This window comes from Zalophus californianus, chromosome 4 (assembly GCF_009762305.2).
Source record: "Zalophus californianus isolate mZalCal1 chromosome 4, mZalCal1.pri.v2, whole genome shotgun sequence".
In the NCBI taxonomy this organism is placed as follows: domain Eukaryota; kingdom Metazoa; phylum Chordata; class Mammalia; order Carnivora; family Otariidae; genus Zalophus; species Zalophus californianus.
The window spans coordinates 48,554,500-48,569,295 of NC_045598.1; the positions used below are offsets into that span (position 1 = coordinate 48,554,500).

General features: G+C 39.8%; 1 protein-coding gene across 3 annotated transcripts in view; it reads right to left on the reverse strand.

Moving 5' to 3' along the window:
* Positions 1-221: 221 nt before the first annotated feature.
* C4H1orf87 (chromosome 4 C1orf87 homolog) overlaps positions 222-14,796 on the reverse strand; it is an 87,292-nt gene continuing 72,717 nt past the window's right edge. For all 3 annotated transcript variants that reach the window (XM_027623518.2, XM_027623508.2, XM_027623499.2), the window contains 3 exons: positions 9,262-9,341; positions 5,535-5,742; positions 222-617 (listed from right to left, as the gene is read on the reverse strand). In XM_027623518.2, the coding sequence (XP_027479319.2) occupies positions 457-617; positions 5,535-5,742; positions 9,262-9,341 (449 nt within the window). In that variant the 3' untranslated portion in view covers positions 222-456. The remainder of the gene's footprint in view (positions 618-5,534; positions 5,743-9,261; positions 9,342-14,796) is intronic.

The window sequence follows — 14,796 nt, forward strand, 5'->3', positions numbered from 1 at the left end:
ATTTTTCTTATAATGTGGATATCCTTCCTAGAATAGTGACTAGAGGAAAGGCTAGTTTACTCATCCAAAAATGATGTATCTAGGTCTCTTCTGTGACAGGCATTCTTGGGAGTTGACAACAATATCTAGCATATTTTTTACTCGATGGAATTGTAGGGTTTGCAAAAACAAAGTTTCATTAGCAATATAGAAAAAAATTCATATAATGTTAATAAGGAGCTTTATTAGAATAGGAGGGGACTTTAAGAAATTGGTCTCTTGCCACCTCAGGAGACGAAACCCCGTTTTCTCGGGTCACTCTGAGCTGCTTATGAGGAAGGATCATAGCCAGAGAAGAAGTCCAAGTCCAAACCATCTCCAGTCCCTGTATTGGCCTCACTCAGGCCGGGGAGAAACACGTGTCTGGGTAAAAACGAAGATAAAGGAAACATCTGTTCTCACAATATGGGCTTGTTATCATAGCTCCTTTAAGTACCGAAGTGCTGGCTCCAAGAGCATATTTTCTCCCGCACAGAATCTCCTCAAGGCTTGGTCGATTTTCCGAGGGCTCAGGGACAGGTTGTAAATGAGATTGTAGTTGTGAATGAGGCGTCTGGCCCTTTCCTTCTCCAGAACTCCTGTAATTGGGTTGGGTGGATGGGAAGATTTGAAAAGAGGATGGAGAAAGCAAAAAAGAGGAAAAAAATCTATATTAGCTTGAATGACTTCTGAGTAAAAACAAAATGCTAATATTTTGACACTTACAGCTTCTTAAAGCATTTTAGGCTTATTCTTTGTGGCCATAAAACTTTAAAGGCTAATTTTTAAAACAGGTGGGGTGCCTCCTAAAATAAATTTCCAATTTTTCTGGTTTATTTTTTATCTTATTAAAGTAGCCAAACATGCTCCTAAACATGCAGGATTCAAACAGCTCATTTTATGCACTTTTGGAAATGTATTTACTGTGACTCCCTCCTGCTTGCTGTATGATCACAGGTAAATCATCTCATTTCTCATGGCTCAGAGTCTGCATCTGTGTAATAGAGATGGTAGTGTGTATCACCACAGGGTGTGCCCTGGTACCCATGCATCATATGTATCAATGCCAAGGTGCTTTCCAAGTTAAGGTTAGGTGGATTTGGGTAGTTGCAGAGAGGAGTTTTAAGTGGAGAAAGTGGCATCAGCAAAGACAAATAACTCATCCATAAGCCCCTAATTGGGAGCTCATATATGTCAGATACAATGCTTAGGAATATAGAAGATTTAGAGAAGGAACCTTTTACCTCAGGAAGATCCCCAGCCAGTTGAGATGGTAAGATATGCAGAAAATTAGCTAGAGTATCACAATAGTGACTGATACTTATATAGGTATATAACATTTACTGCATTTCAGGCATGCCTCCAAACATTGTACCAGTAGTGATTCATTTAATGCTCACAACAACTCATTTTCCAGAGGGAGAAACTGAGGCACTAGCTAATTTTCTGTGATGGGTGTTCTTCACACTGGGCTACAGACAGGCGGGGTCCTAATGTGATTTATTCCATTCAGTTCTATTCGGTTCTATTCTGTCCCATTCCATCCCATCCCGTCTCTGTTTATTTTCTGTTCTATGTAGGTTTGTTTATTGTCTCTCTCTTCTATTAGAATGTTGATCCTTTCCTCTGCAGAAATATCGTTCTGTGAGTTGGCCAATCTGTGAGTTGGCATCTTTGCATTTCTCTGCATTGGGTGGCTGCTCTTGGTCTGGTCTAGGTTAGATCCCTCATATTCTGCCTCTGGAAATATAAGTCATGAACTTTGGAGTAAGTGTCCGACTGAGGAAGGTACTTTAACTTTCTGAGCCTCAGCTTCCTCAACTTTAAAATAGGGATAATTAAACTGTATGAAAATCAATAAAATAATGAAAGCTTAGCACAGTGTCCAGAACTATTAAGCACTCATTAAAGCAAACATTATTATAGGATGATTATAATAGTTATAGCACCAATATTATTCAAAATAAATAAGTGTCTTAAGAAGAAGAAAATTTTTAACTGCATAAAATTTAGTTTATATTTTAATTAAAAATTAAAAGTAGTGTTAAAAAAATACACATAGGAATCACTGCTGGTGTGTGTAGGGGCATTTTCTACTATCTTCTAAGCTTTACCACTGGTAGAGGATTCCTAGTGTCAAACAAAAGTTCATTGACTGAAATTTGTATCTGTCTAATTTACTGTCATTAGGGGCTGCCCAGGACAGCTGCATAAAATAACCCTTACAATCCATCTTAGTGCTGAAAAGCCTGTTCTTATCCCACCAGAACCAAAATGAAAGGAATAAGAAGAAGAACCTCTTTAACATCCACTTCATTCTCCAGTTTGCAAAGAACTTTCAAATCTCATGTGATCCTTTCTCCCAGCGGGGAGATGTTTTATTATTATCAGTCTTATTTTATAGATAAGGAAACAGGCTCAGAGAATATAAATAACTGGCTTTCAGGGCTCAGCAATTAGTCAAGTCTGGACTTGAATCTAAGTCTTCCAGTGAAAACAAACAAAGACACAACCAACAAAGCAACAAGCACAACCTCGCGTTCTTTCTGATGTGTCCTGGGAGTTTAGTATAGTGGGAAGTCCAATGGAACTGGGTTTGAATTATGGTTCCATTTCCCACTGGCTTGTCTTTTACCACTTTGAGCTTGGCTTTTTCCTCCGTAAATAAGGCCATTAATCCCTTCAGCATGTGGTTGATGTGAGGAGTTAGTGATTCACTGTTTGTAAAGTCCAGACTCATGCAAAGAATGTCCTTGAGGACTCTCATTGCATTCTGCCTCCTTGAACTGGAAAACATTTTCTATCTAGCCTTCAGTTCATTGGGAAAATTCCAAATCTACCATTCACCCAAACATTTATCCCAACCGCCCTTCTTTCTTTAGAAAACATGACCAGTTATTCACAGTCATTTCTTATTCTTTCTCCTCAAGGATATTTTCTTGACAACTCCTGTTAGGACATAAGCACAGAGTAGGTTCCCAGAAACACTAATTTGATGATGGATGGTCTGTCTTCACCCTGAATGAAGAACACCCTGGCCTACATATTTCCTTGCACATAATAAAGAACACTGATTCATCAATAGGCAAAGTAGGTATCATCTGCTCAGTGTCTCGAATGAGGCTGTGGTGGTCAGCTAAATGCTGTGGTTAATAAACCAACTAAATGACCTCAGTTAATCTTCTTTCCTCATTAAAGATAGTTATAGATGTTCCCAGATCAGGCTGACACATTCCCTGGCTGACGAGGAACTAACGAATTTCATAGAAACAGAGAAAACAGGCATAAATAGTGAAGAGGCCATGAGAGAGGCATTTCAAATCTGCTGGATCTGCCTCCAAAGTCAACAAAACTCTGTTTTTCCTCAGAACAGTTTAGAAGTATGAGAAAGGTCCCCGTCATTGGGGAGTCTCTTAGCAACTAAGTTTATGATCCATCATCCATCACTGCAACTCAGCATTTGTTTCTTTAGAAATGTCTTCCCTCTCCACCTGATGTTTTTTGTGCACATGTTTAATAAGTTTAATAAACTAGATGAATTTTTCATTTAAAATTTTTATCTCCCCCTCTCTTTAGGATGATTATTAGAAGTTCTTGGGTATTTTATGGTAGTTATACTTTATGTGGTCTAGAGTTAAGTGCTTTGGAAATTCAAAACAAAATGAAACAGAAACACACAGAGAATGAAAATGCATTGCTACTGTTATGCGATTACTTCTAGAGAGTGCTAACGTATCCACTATTTTTTTTATGAGATGTAATTGACATATACCGTTATATAAGTTTAAGGTATACAATGTGATGATTTGATACATGTATATATCGGGAAATGTTTAACACAATAAGGTTAGTTAGCATATCCTTTATCACATGTAATTACCATTTTATTGTGGTTGTTGTTATGGTGGTGAGAACATTAAAGCTCTGTTGTCATAGCAGCTTTCAGGTATACAATACAGCATTGTTAACTAGAGTCATCATGCTGTATGTTGAATTCTTGGAACTCATTCATCTTCTAACTGAAAGTCTGTGCCTTTTGACCAATGTTTCCCATTTTTCCCGGCAACCACCCTTCTACCCTCCACTTCTATGGGTTCCATGTTTTTAGGCTCCACATATAACACACTAACTCACCATAACTACAGAACATAGTTAAGTACCATCATTTCAGTCCATGTGCTTTTGTTTCTGCTCCCTCTTCCCCAGGTTTCTGACCTTGTTCTGGACTTCATTTTCACTTGGACATTGCAAATCCTTACTCCTTTCCCTACTTTCAGTTTCTCCTTCAATCTGCACACAGCCATCAAGGATCCTTCTGAAATACAACTTCATCATACCACTTCCCTGCTTAGAAACTCTCAGTGCTACTCACTCTTTCTGAACCAAATTCAAATTCCTTGGTCTGGCATCTAAGATCTTCCTAGACCTGGAATCTTATATTTCTACCTTTATTATTTAACATTCTTCTTAATAGCTCTTATAGTCTTTCTAATCAAAACTTCTTGCACTGAGCTTCACACATAACACTTTGCTTGGCTAACGTATACCTTTGCCAGAAAGGTCTATGTCATTCCTTTGTATGTAAACTGCACCTTATCCTTAATGGTTAATTTCACACTATTATAACCTTCACTGATCACCTCACTAAGAAGGAATACTCCTTTCTCTGCCCACATTGCACACTGTAATGGTATTTATTACCTTCCATCTTGGATTTATTTATGTATTTACATTCATTCCTTTCTTCGTTCCCTCAAAAAGAAAAAGTTGAACAGAACTGTGCAAGGTGCAAGGGTGAAAAAAGAAATATAGTCTACTGGTAAGACTGTAATATGTCTCCAAATGAAAAAAATATATATCAAATATGATAATGATTGTTAAAGAACTCTAGGAGGCCAGATAAAGGTTACCCTAGATCTGTCTGGGGAAATTTTGGGAGTCTCAGAGCCTGAGTTCTAACCTAAAACATGTTTAGGCATGAGCTAGCCAGGTGGACAAGATGGGGTATTGGCAGGGGTGGGGTAGGAAGGGGAGGGGCAGACAGCTCAGATGGAGATAGTAGTGTGAGAAAAGGAGCAACCACAGGAGAAAGCATGGCATGTTTGAGGAAGGCAAGTTATTCATTATGATAGGGTAGGATATGCTGAGAGAATACCAGTTGAAGGAAAAGAGACCGGTCAGGTGGACAGAACCAGCTTTTGCCTTGCTAAGGAGTTTGGAGTTCAGCCTGTCAGTGGGCATGCTAAAGATTCCAGCTGGGAGTTACAAGATTGGTTTATAGGTTAGACACCAGTAGTTGAATGGAGGAGGATCAAAGACACAAAGAGACTGTGAGTAACCTGGTAGGGGATTCATGTCTGATTCTGATTCATCTTTGTATTTCCCAATTGTGCTCCCATTGCCAGTGCACATGGTTTATATACGAAGTGTATTTGTTAAGAAGTGAAAGGGAGGTGTCCACTTCCAGACTAGAACATAAATAGAAAGGCATATCAGCTCTAAGCTTCTCATTTCACCTGTATTACTCAGATCACACAGGTAGAGGGCATTTTCCAGCTTCCTGAACCTGTCGATCCATGTCTCATATTCTTCAGATTCGTTCTTCATTGTCGGACTCACAAGAGGCTGTGAGACTGGCCTGACCTTCAGAGCACTCAGGGGATCTTTGGGAGCTGAAATCTCAGCAGGAGGGTTTTCTGGTTGCGGCTCCTCTTCTGGAGTTTTCTACCAAAACAACACAAGCATCTCACTGGCAAGACATTCACCACACAGAGCTCCTCCAGTCTCTTGGCCAAAGATGAGGCCACACAGCTAGCAAGATTTATTGCAAAGTCTGGCTTTGTAGAATTAGAGGATGTGTTTCAAATTCTCAGTGCCATAGGACCATAGCTGCCAATTCTTGCTGGATATAAACTACTGTGTTGAGTTTTTGTTGTTGTTGTTGTTGTTTTTCGTTTTTTTTTTTTTTTAAGGGAAGGGTGAAATCATGACTTTATTCAGTTTATATTTCTGATTTACACAAAACAAAGGTTTTTGTAACTGAGACTTTTCATGACATTCTACACTGTTTTATACTAGTGGGATACACAGGGTATAGGCTTCAGGCAATGCTTATAATTTCTTGGTGGGAAAACCTCTGCATCATGTGTGAGATTCTTGACAAAAGGTGATTGAAATAATACTGATATTATCTTAGGCTCATGGGCTCATTCTAACAAACCATAAAGCACCTCTGTCTTCTGTCATTCTTATTCATTTAAGAATAGGCTGCGGCCTAGGGAGTGGACTTACTAAGATCATATAATCAGTGGCAGACACAAAACTAGAAGGAGGGTGTAGAGGTTACGTCTAGCTCATTTTGGTATTCTAACCCCATGTCCAGCACAAAATGAGATGCTTTTAGAACAAGTAGACAGATGAGTCCCTGCTGCACCATGTAAGACATCCTATCACCTACCATGAAGGGAGAGAGCGGACATTGCCTGTTTGATCTGCCCAATCCCACTGCTTCAGGAATTGCCCATCCTCCCTATCTCCATGGCTGGGGAGAGAATCGCCATGTATGCAAGTACATGGTGCAGGACTGGGCATCTAATGCCAAATGGGCCAATAAACATACTGTGCAGTTGTTTTGGAGCTATTTGTGAGAGATAAAGACAAAGATAGAAAAACAGAGGTCATTCTGTGTGAGATGTAGGAACTCTTAACAGGTTTTCCACTCTGTGTATTGGAAATGAGAAGAAAATGGTCTGCTGAGAAAGAGAGACAGATGGAAAGATAGGCAGATAGAGGATATGAAGCTGACAGCAGAAAGAAGAGAAAAGATACAGGAAGTCATGATGTTGTCCAAGTTTCTGATTTTAGTTCATTGTTACGGTTCTGTCCTTAGGTAGCATAATATGCTTGTCTATCCTTCCAGTGTATGAAATTGGTAGAGTTGGTTCTGTTCACCTCAATGCAAATAATCTTAACTAATTTGCCATAGAATTATGTCTCTAAGTTCTTTAAATCTATGCTTCCCCCAATTTTCAAATATCTGAATTTCTCGTTTTGTACCTTTGTCTCAAACTTCTCACATATAAGTTGTGAAAATCCCATAGCTCTAAAGAATGGAAATGGCAATAGGACACTAAGTTTTGAGTTTGTTAACAAACATGCATTAAGCTGCTGCTGGGGAATGTGAAGAACTGTTTTGTTTGAAAGAATAGAATGCTGGGACACCTGGGTGGCTCAGTTGGTTAAGTGCCTGCCTTTGGCTCAGGTCATGATCCCAGGCCCTGGGATTGAGTCCCACATCAGGCTCCTTGCTCAGCGGGGAGCCTGCTTCTTCCTCTGCCTGCTTCTCCCCCTGCTTGTGCTCTCTCTCTCTCTCTCTCTGACAAATAAATAAAAAAAAAAGAAAGAATAGAATGCTACATGAAATTGTAACCATATGGATGACCAGCAACCAGTAAATTTTAAGAGATTAATATAAAAGAATTCCACTTTGATAAAATCAATTTTGAGAAACAGCTGAAAGTTTTCATAAAGTAAATAAATACGATTATTATACTTTTTAGAGCTTTGGACCAGTTTAGAAATCCGATGAATACTTTAGATAATCTACCCAGCTAAATGTACATTTGCATAGAGTTTGGTGGATGATTTTCGAGAATTCAAAGAGGTCCTTGGATCTGAGAAACTGATTTTAAATAAATTTTTGTATTCTTTCAGATAGTTCAACATTCTCTTTGACCACTAAAGGCAGGGAAAGGGGGGTTTGTATGGACCTGAATTAGGCTCAACTAAATAAGTAGTAAGTAAGTAAGTAACACACTCTATTTGTTTGGTCCCACTCTATCAGGATAAAGTCCAGATTCCTTACTTGGCCCATAAAACCATTCAAGTTCCTGTTCTTGCTTCTCTTCTTTCAGCCCTATGTATGCATTTTTTTCTCTCATCTTTTTCCAGCCACATAAAACCAGAAAAAAATGAAGCTGTATGATGCCTTTATGCTTTATACATGCCATTCTCTCTGTCGTGAGAACCCTTCTTACTACTCATGTCTTGATTGGTTGGGCTTCTTACTCAGACCCAACTCATATTTCACTTCTTGTGGGGAGCCTTCCCCAAAGCCCCAGGCGGGGTGAGGGGTGAGTCCTTAGCCCCTTTATCCATCACAGCATTTATTAGAGGATATTGTGACTGTTACAGTATCTCTCTCCTCTACCAGAGATGTAGAGACTGGGCCTGTGAGGTAGTCATTTGTGGACCTTGAAGGTCTGGTTAGTGGCCGGCGCATAGTTAGTTATAAAGACATGTTAACTGAACAAATAAGGGAATGAATAAATGATTTTCTCTGGGAAAAGAGGAAATGTGCTTTACCAAACTTCTGCTTCAATTTCACTCTCAAAAACTGGGGCAATGAATGCTGCTTATAGAGGAATGTGAAAAGAATCAATTATTGCAGAGATGCAGTAAAATCCTCAAACAAGAGGCAAAATAAAAGAGCAAAGTGTATTTTTTATAATCTTATTCACAACAGACTTAACACTCAAGGAGAAAAGCATTTGCTGTTGTTTCTTGCGTGGCAAGAGGCTTGCCAAAATGGATACTATTTTCTAAAATATTTCAAAGTGTGAAGTGCATGAAGAGGCCTCCCGTCATTTTAAGATGAATTATGTTCTAATCCGGGCATTTAAAAAACAACAACAGAAAAACTCAGGCTGTTTTTCAATTCTGTCTGCATCTTCTTTTGGCTAAGTGCTGGGAATATTAAAACGGATTTTAACTGCTTGCCAGATTTTTTTTTTTTTTTTTTAATCAGAGAGCCCATTACATTTTAAAATGTGATGTCTGGGGAAAAGGTCACCCTCAGTTTCTGGAAGCTGGGCTTAAGATGTTAAAATAGGTCTCATAACCATCTTTTATTTTGATGGCAGTTGGTGGATTGGTCACATGATTTGGAAGGACACCTGTATACATGCTACAAATCCAGTTTCTTGGGGCAGAAGGTGGGCCCATCACCGCGTGTTGAGAGATTTCTGCATGCATACCAGCTGGGACAGAAACCAACCCACACACTCTCAAGAGTTCTGCCTCCCTTCTCCATTGGAGCAGAGTCTCAAAGTCAAAGAGAGCCCGACATCAAGGTGTTGGGTGGAAATCAAAAACCCAGAAGGGAGGGCCCCACCCAGCCTCAGAGAAGAGAAGGCAAAGGATGGGCAAAGCCCTTCCTCCGGCTCTGTGTAGCCAGGTGCCTACCATATGTTCTGTTTTGCCTGGAGACATCTCAGGGACTTCAGCCTGCTTTGCAGTGCCAGAGGTTTTCTTTACATTCTTTCCTGGACAAGAAAGAAGAAAATGGAAGGGTTTAGTTTGGTCTCCTCATGTTAGCACCAACACGTATGCACCCAGACCGAGAGAATGTGGAGGCTCCGTTATGTGGTTGGCACTGTGTTAGGTGATAGGGAGACACTGGTAAATAAAAGCTCCGGTACCTGCCGTGGTGAAGTTCACAGAGGGCAAGTAGATGCTAAATGACTACTCAAAATTATTATTTGGTTACAAAGACCATAAACACAACCCAGGAAAAGGTGAAAATATTTACACTTATTTTGAGATGGGGCAGGAGCTGGGGAGGATCGGAGAAGGCTTGCTGGAGGAAGTGACACTTAAACTGGGGGCCTGAGGGATGAATAGGAGTTTCCAAGTAGAAGTGATGCTGGCAGAGCCTCCTGCACTACAGATTGTTCCAGATAAGCAGAGACAACAGCCTCTAGAACCACCTTGAATCAGGAGGCCTTCTACAGTCTGGAGAATGGCAAGGGGGTCTCTTTCCATAGCTCTGCCTCTTTCCAGAAAAGCAGGAACTTCTGCCCCTCTCTCCACACAGGTATTTGCCTGAAGGATCAGGTAAAAGCTTTGTCTTCCCCCTTCCTTACTCCTTTCAATGTTCAGAGGTGCTGTACCAGAAGAGGTTTGACCATTATCCCTAACCCGGGAGAGTCTCCAGCCCAGGTACTACTTGCTCAGGCTGCTGCCTTATGAATAGAAATTTCCTTAGGGTCCAGGAAAAAGACATGAAGAGCTTCTGCTCAGGTCCTTAGGCTTATGATGGGTGTCATTCATTTGTCACTAGCACCTTTGGTGACTTACTCATTTATTTTACAAATCCATGCAACGACCACACAGTACAGATATCTGGGAGCTTTAGCTTCTGTATTTAGTGCATAATTCAAGTATGCCATTAACAAATGCATTTTGCTTCTCACGCTTTCAATAAAGATGGTTCAATCAATACGTTTTTTAAAAAGGTGGAAAGTGGCCGTGTAACATCGTGGTGGAGAGTGGAGGTTCTGAAGCCAGATGCCCTGGGTTTGAATCAGTCCTGGCTCCTTTCTCTATGCTCCTTTCTCTATGTGTGACCTTGGGCAGGTTACTTGTCCTCTTTGTGTCTCAGTCTCCACTTTTGTAAAAGGTGGCTAATGCCACCCATAGATTATTGTGCGCATTAAATGGGCTAGAAACTGTAAAGCAAACACCTGGAACATAGCAAATGCTCAATAAATGTTAACTGATACTGTCATCTATATAAGGACGTTCACGTAAATTAACTTACATATCAGATTAAAAAGCCTTTTGTTGCACCTTTAATATTGCACCTATGAATCATTATGAATCTCCCCCCTCAGTCTCTTGATGAAGATAATGTGACTTCATAATATCCGAAGCCCCAGCACCCAGCATTAGAATAAGTACTCAGTGCATGCTTGTAGACTACATGAATGACCATATGCCCTGATATGGAGTTTAGAAATTAAAGTCGCTGAATATATATTTCTATTTCTCCCAATTCCTTTTCGGACCCTGCAGGAGGAAAACTCTTTCTCTGCATTTCTTTATCTTCCCATACCTAACCCAGATGCTATATAGAGTAAAACTTAATAGATGCTTAATGAGAATCATGATAGCCAGTTAAGGCAGCCCCTTCAAGGCAGATCTGTTTTAATTGCTGAAAATTTGTCATGGGAACCCATCATCACCTAGTAGCCCTGGCCCCGGTTTATTTCACCCAGTATGTGAAAGAAAAGCTTTCTGGTTGCTGCAGGTGGAAAAACGTTCCAATTACTGTGAATTATCAAGGTTGAGAGTTAAAAGGATTCTAGAAGCAGTATATGGCATATAAGATAAAATTTGGTGCCAGACCTGAATGCTAATTCTGATTCTTCCCTTTACCAGCTGCAACCTTTCAGATCCTAATTTTGTCAGTTGTGAAAAGGGAACCAGCAGTTGGCAGAAAGATTGTGGAGATTAAAAAAAAAAAGTTACCGACCAAAAATACTTAACCCAGGGAAGATGCTCAGTGCGAGGGATTATTGTCTGTTACTGTGTTATCATTATTATATGATCTTAAATGAATCTAGCTTCCCCAGAAGAGAAGACTTAATGTTATCATGTGCCGAGCAGTTTTCTGGGCACTGTTCCTGTACATTATCCCTTTTAGCATAAGATCTAGAACCTAGTCTTTGTCCCAGGCCAGCTTCTCTCTGGTGTCTGCACTTCTCAAAGTTACATTAGGAGAAAATACATGCTAGTCTCCCTGGTCTCTCTTCGGATTCCCTTTCTCCCTTCTAATACCTAGGAGCATATAAAAAGGTAATGGTTTGCACATGTAAAAATGGTTTGAGAAACCCGAGGCAGAGCTAATTTTTTTTTCTTTCTAACACAGCAGGAAGGATAAATAATAACCATCTGTCTAGTCCGCCGGTTGATGATTTGTACTGGAGGAAATAAGCCAAGCTGGCTTCTAGAGATTTCCAGGTGTTGGAAGGGCCAGGTTTTACAGGGCTTCCAGTGGATTCTGATAGTCACACAGCCAGCCCTCCCATCCCAGCCCCCCACCCCCAACTAATGACTTGAAATCAGTGGTCTTCAGCGCAGGCTGCTAACATGCTCCCACCTGGGGAGCTTTAAAAATTACCAGTGCCTGGGCGGCACACCAGACCAATTAAATCAGAATCTCGAGGGGTGAGAACCCAGCTCAGGACGTCTGAAGAATTCCCTAGGTAATTCTAAAGTGAAGCCACAGGAGAAAACAACAGATTTAAATAAAGACTTCTGGCCTCACTGGACCTAGTGAATGAAACTTTTATGAGAAGGAAACAAATATATGTTAAATATCTATATATTCCAGACATTTTTCACAGGTTTTCTTAACTCAATCTAAAGAATAATCCTGTGAGGTAGAAATTATCTGCATTTTACAAATGAGGGGACCAAGGTAACACCAGGTTCAGTTTCTTGCTTAAGACAACAGAGGTAGGGTTAGGTCTGGATTCTAATTCATTCACTCACTCAACAAACATTCCTTATATGCTAACTGTGATACAACAATGAATAAGACAGAATCTTCCCACGGAGTGCGCATTCCAGTGGTGAGGGCAAACAGAGAGATATGTAATGTCAAGTAGTGATAAGTGCTAGAAACACAGCTCAAGCCAATTATGGGGGTAGAAAGTCTTGGCAGTTGCTATTTTAGGGAAGGAATTCACCCAAGTCCTCTCCAAATGACATTCAAATAGAGCCCTGAGAAACATGGGAGAAAGCCATGCAAATGTCTGCAGAAAGAGCGTTTCAGGAAAAAGCTATCATAAAGGCAAAGGTCACAAGGGAGGGAGGAGTGTTTGGTGTATTCAGGCAATAGCGGAGAGGAGAGCCTAGCTGAAGCAGGATAAAAAGGGAAGAGAAGGTTAAGTATTCACAGAACTGAAGGGCCTCACGGGCCATGCATGTGACTGGAATTGATTTATTTTTTTCTTCCATCATTCATTTTTTTCTCTGGCAAATGTCCTCTTCATTATCCCCTTCTAGTGATAGCAGCTATATTTTACTTTGTGGGGACCCCTCCTCCCCATTCTAGTGATGTGGTAAGAATGACACCCAGTTCCAACTCCGAGGTTGGTCTCTGATTAGTTGAAGACTATCATGGTGTCCTAATCACAGTCTTGGTTCTAAGGTGGACATAAAACTCAATTTAGTCTAAGCTCTGACACTAGAGGAGACATCTGCTACAGTTTCTCAACTCGTAAAATTCTCTCCTCCTGGGCAGGACCGGCCAAAAGAGAGTGCTGTGAAGATATGATGACCTTGACTACCATAGCTATTTTGTTATTGAAGAAGTGTCTGGAGTAATTGAGGCACCACCATGTAGAGCCTAAGATGATGTCAGCACCATATACAGCCGAGCAGAGAGCCAGAAAGAAACCAGATCCTGGATTTTGACATTTTTAATGACTACATCAAACCAGCCTGTAGCTCTTGCTGCTGCCAGACTTTTTATTTACAATAAACCAAACCTCTTTATTCTCTAAACCAACTGAGCTAGCTTTTCTGTCCCTCCATTATAAACAGTTCTAAGTAGGAATTACTATGGATATTTTTTTTCCTTAATAAAAGGGAGGTTAAACTCTTAGTCATTTTTCTGTGTTGTCTTCACGAGATGTTTGAGGGGATCAATGAGTCCCTGAGGCTATGATTATTCCCTCCAGTTTCCCCCCATTAGCAGCCTTGCTATAACCCTGCTCTGTGCTTCCTGCTTTTTCTTCCTCTTTCTCACTCACAGACTCCAGAGTGAAGAGATTGAAAGTTGGAGCCATACTTCATTTTTGAGAAATACTATTTTAGACCTCAGACCATAGCATGTTTGGAGGGGTCTGAGCTCTTTTGTATTTGTCTTCATGGGAGTTCACAGCACTTGGATCTGTGGCTTGAGATCTTTTATCACTTTTGGAAATTTCTCAGCCATAATTGCTTCAAATACTGCTTCAGCTCTATTCTCTTCCTCCTATCTTTCTGTGACTTCATTAGATGTATACTGAATATTCTTGCCGTTTCCTATATGTCTCATACACTTTTTTTGGTATGTTCTATCCTCATTGTTCCTTCATGCTTCAATCTGGATATTTCCTACAGAACTATATTCCAGTTCACTAATACTCTCTTCAGCTACACTCAACCTTCTGTTCAACTGGTCTAGTGAGTTTTTTAAATTTAGTTTTTATATTTTTCAGATCTAGATATTCTATATATCTAGAGGGAGGAGTGTTTGGTGCATTCAGGCAAATTCTATATAAATTCTATATATTCTATATAAATTCTATATAAATTCAAATGACTTGCTGAAATTTTCCACCTTATCCATTTTCTTAAACATATTAATTATAGTTATTTGAAAATTCATGTCCTGTTTTGTATCATTCCTGATTATTTTTAACTGAATGCTGGACATTTTGTATAAATAATTCTCATGATTTTATATGATGTTAACTTCTTCCAGAGGGTTTTTTCCTCTTTTCTTTCTGGTATTCAATTTGAATTCCAAATAATATCTTTCAAAGAGATGTTTTGTATTTTATCTAGTCTTCTAGTTGATCTTGCCAAGAGGTTTGGTCTGCTGTAAACTAGTCCATTCTAGACCGTAGCCTAAGTCACAGATATTAAGTATTTATGTGACTATCGTGTGTACATTAAAAAGACAAGTTCATAGGATTCTTGGGGGTCCAAATGAGTTAAAGTTTGTGATATAAGGCAGTATATATAAAAATGAGTTATGTTAATAGGTTATTATGGAATCTTTGAGTTGAAACAGGCCCCAGGAATGAAAAAATTCACAATTCTTCACACCCAAAAGGAGTAGCTGCCTTTAGTTTTTTTATAATATACCTTCTTTCAAGAAAACTGGCAAATAGAATGCCCCCTTTCAGGGCCTAGGAGCACTTAATCATCATAGCTCCAACA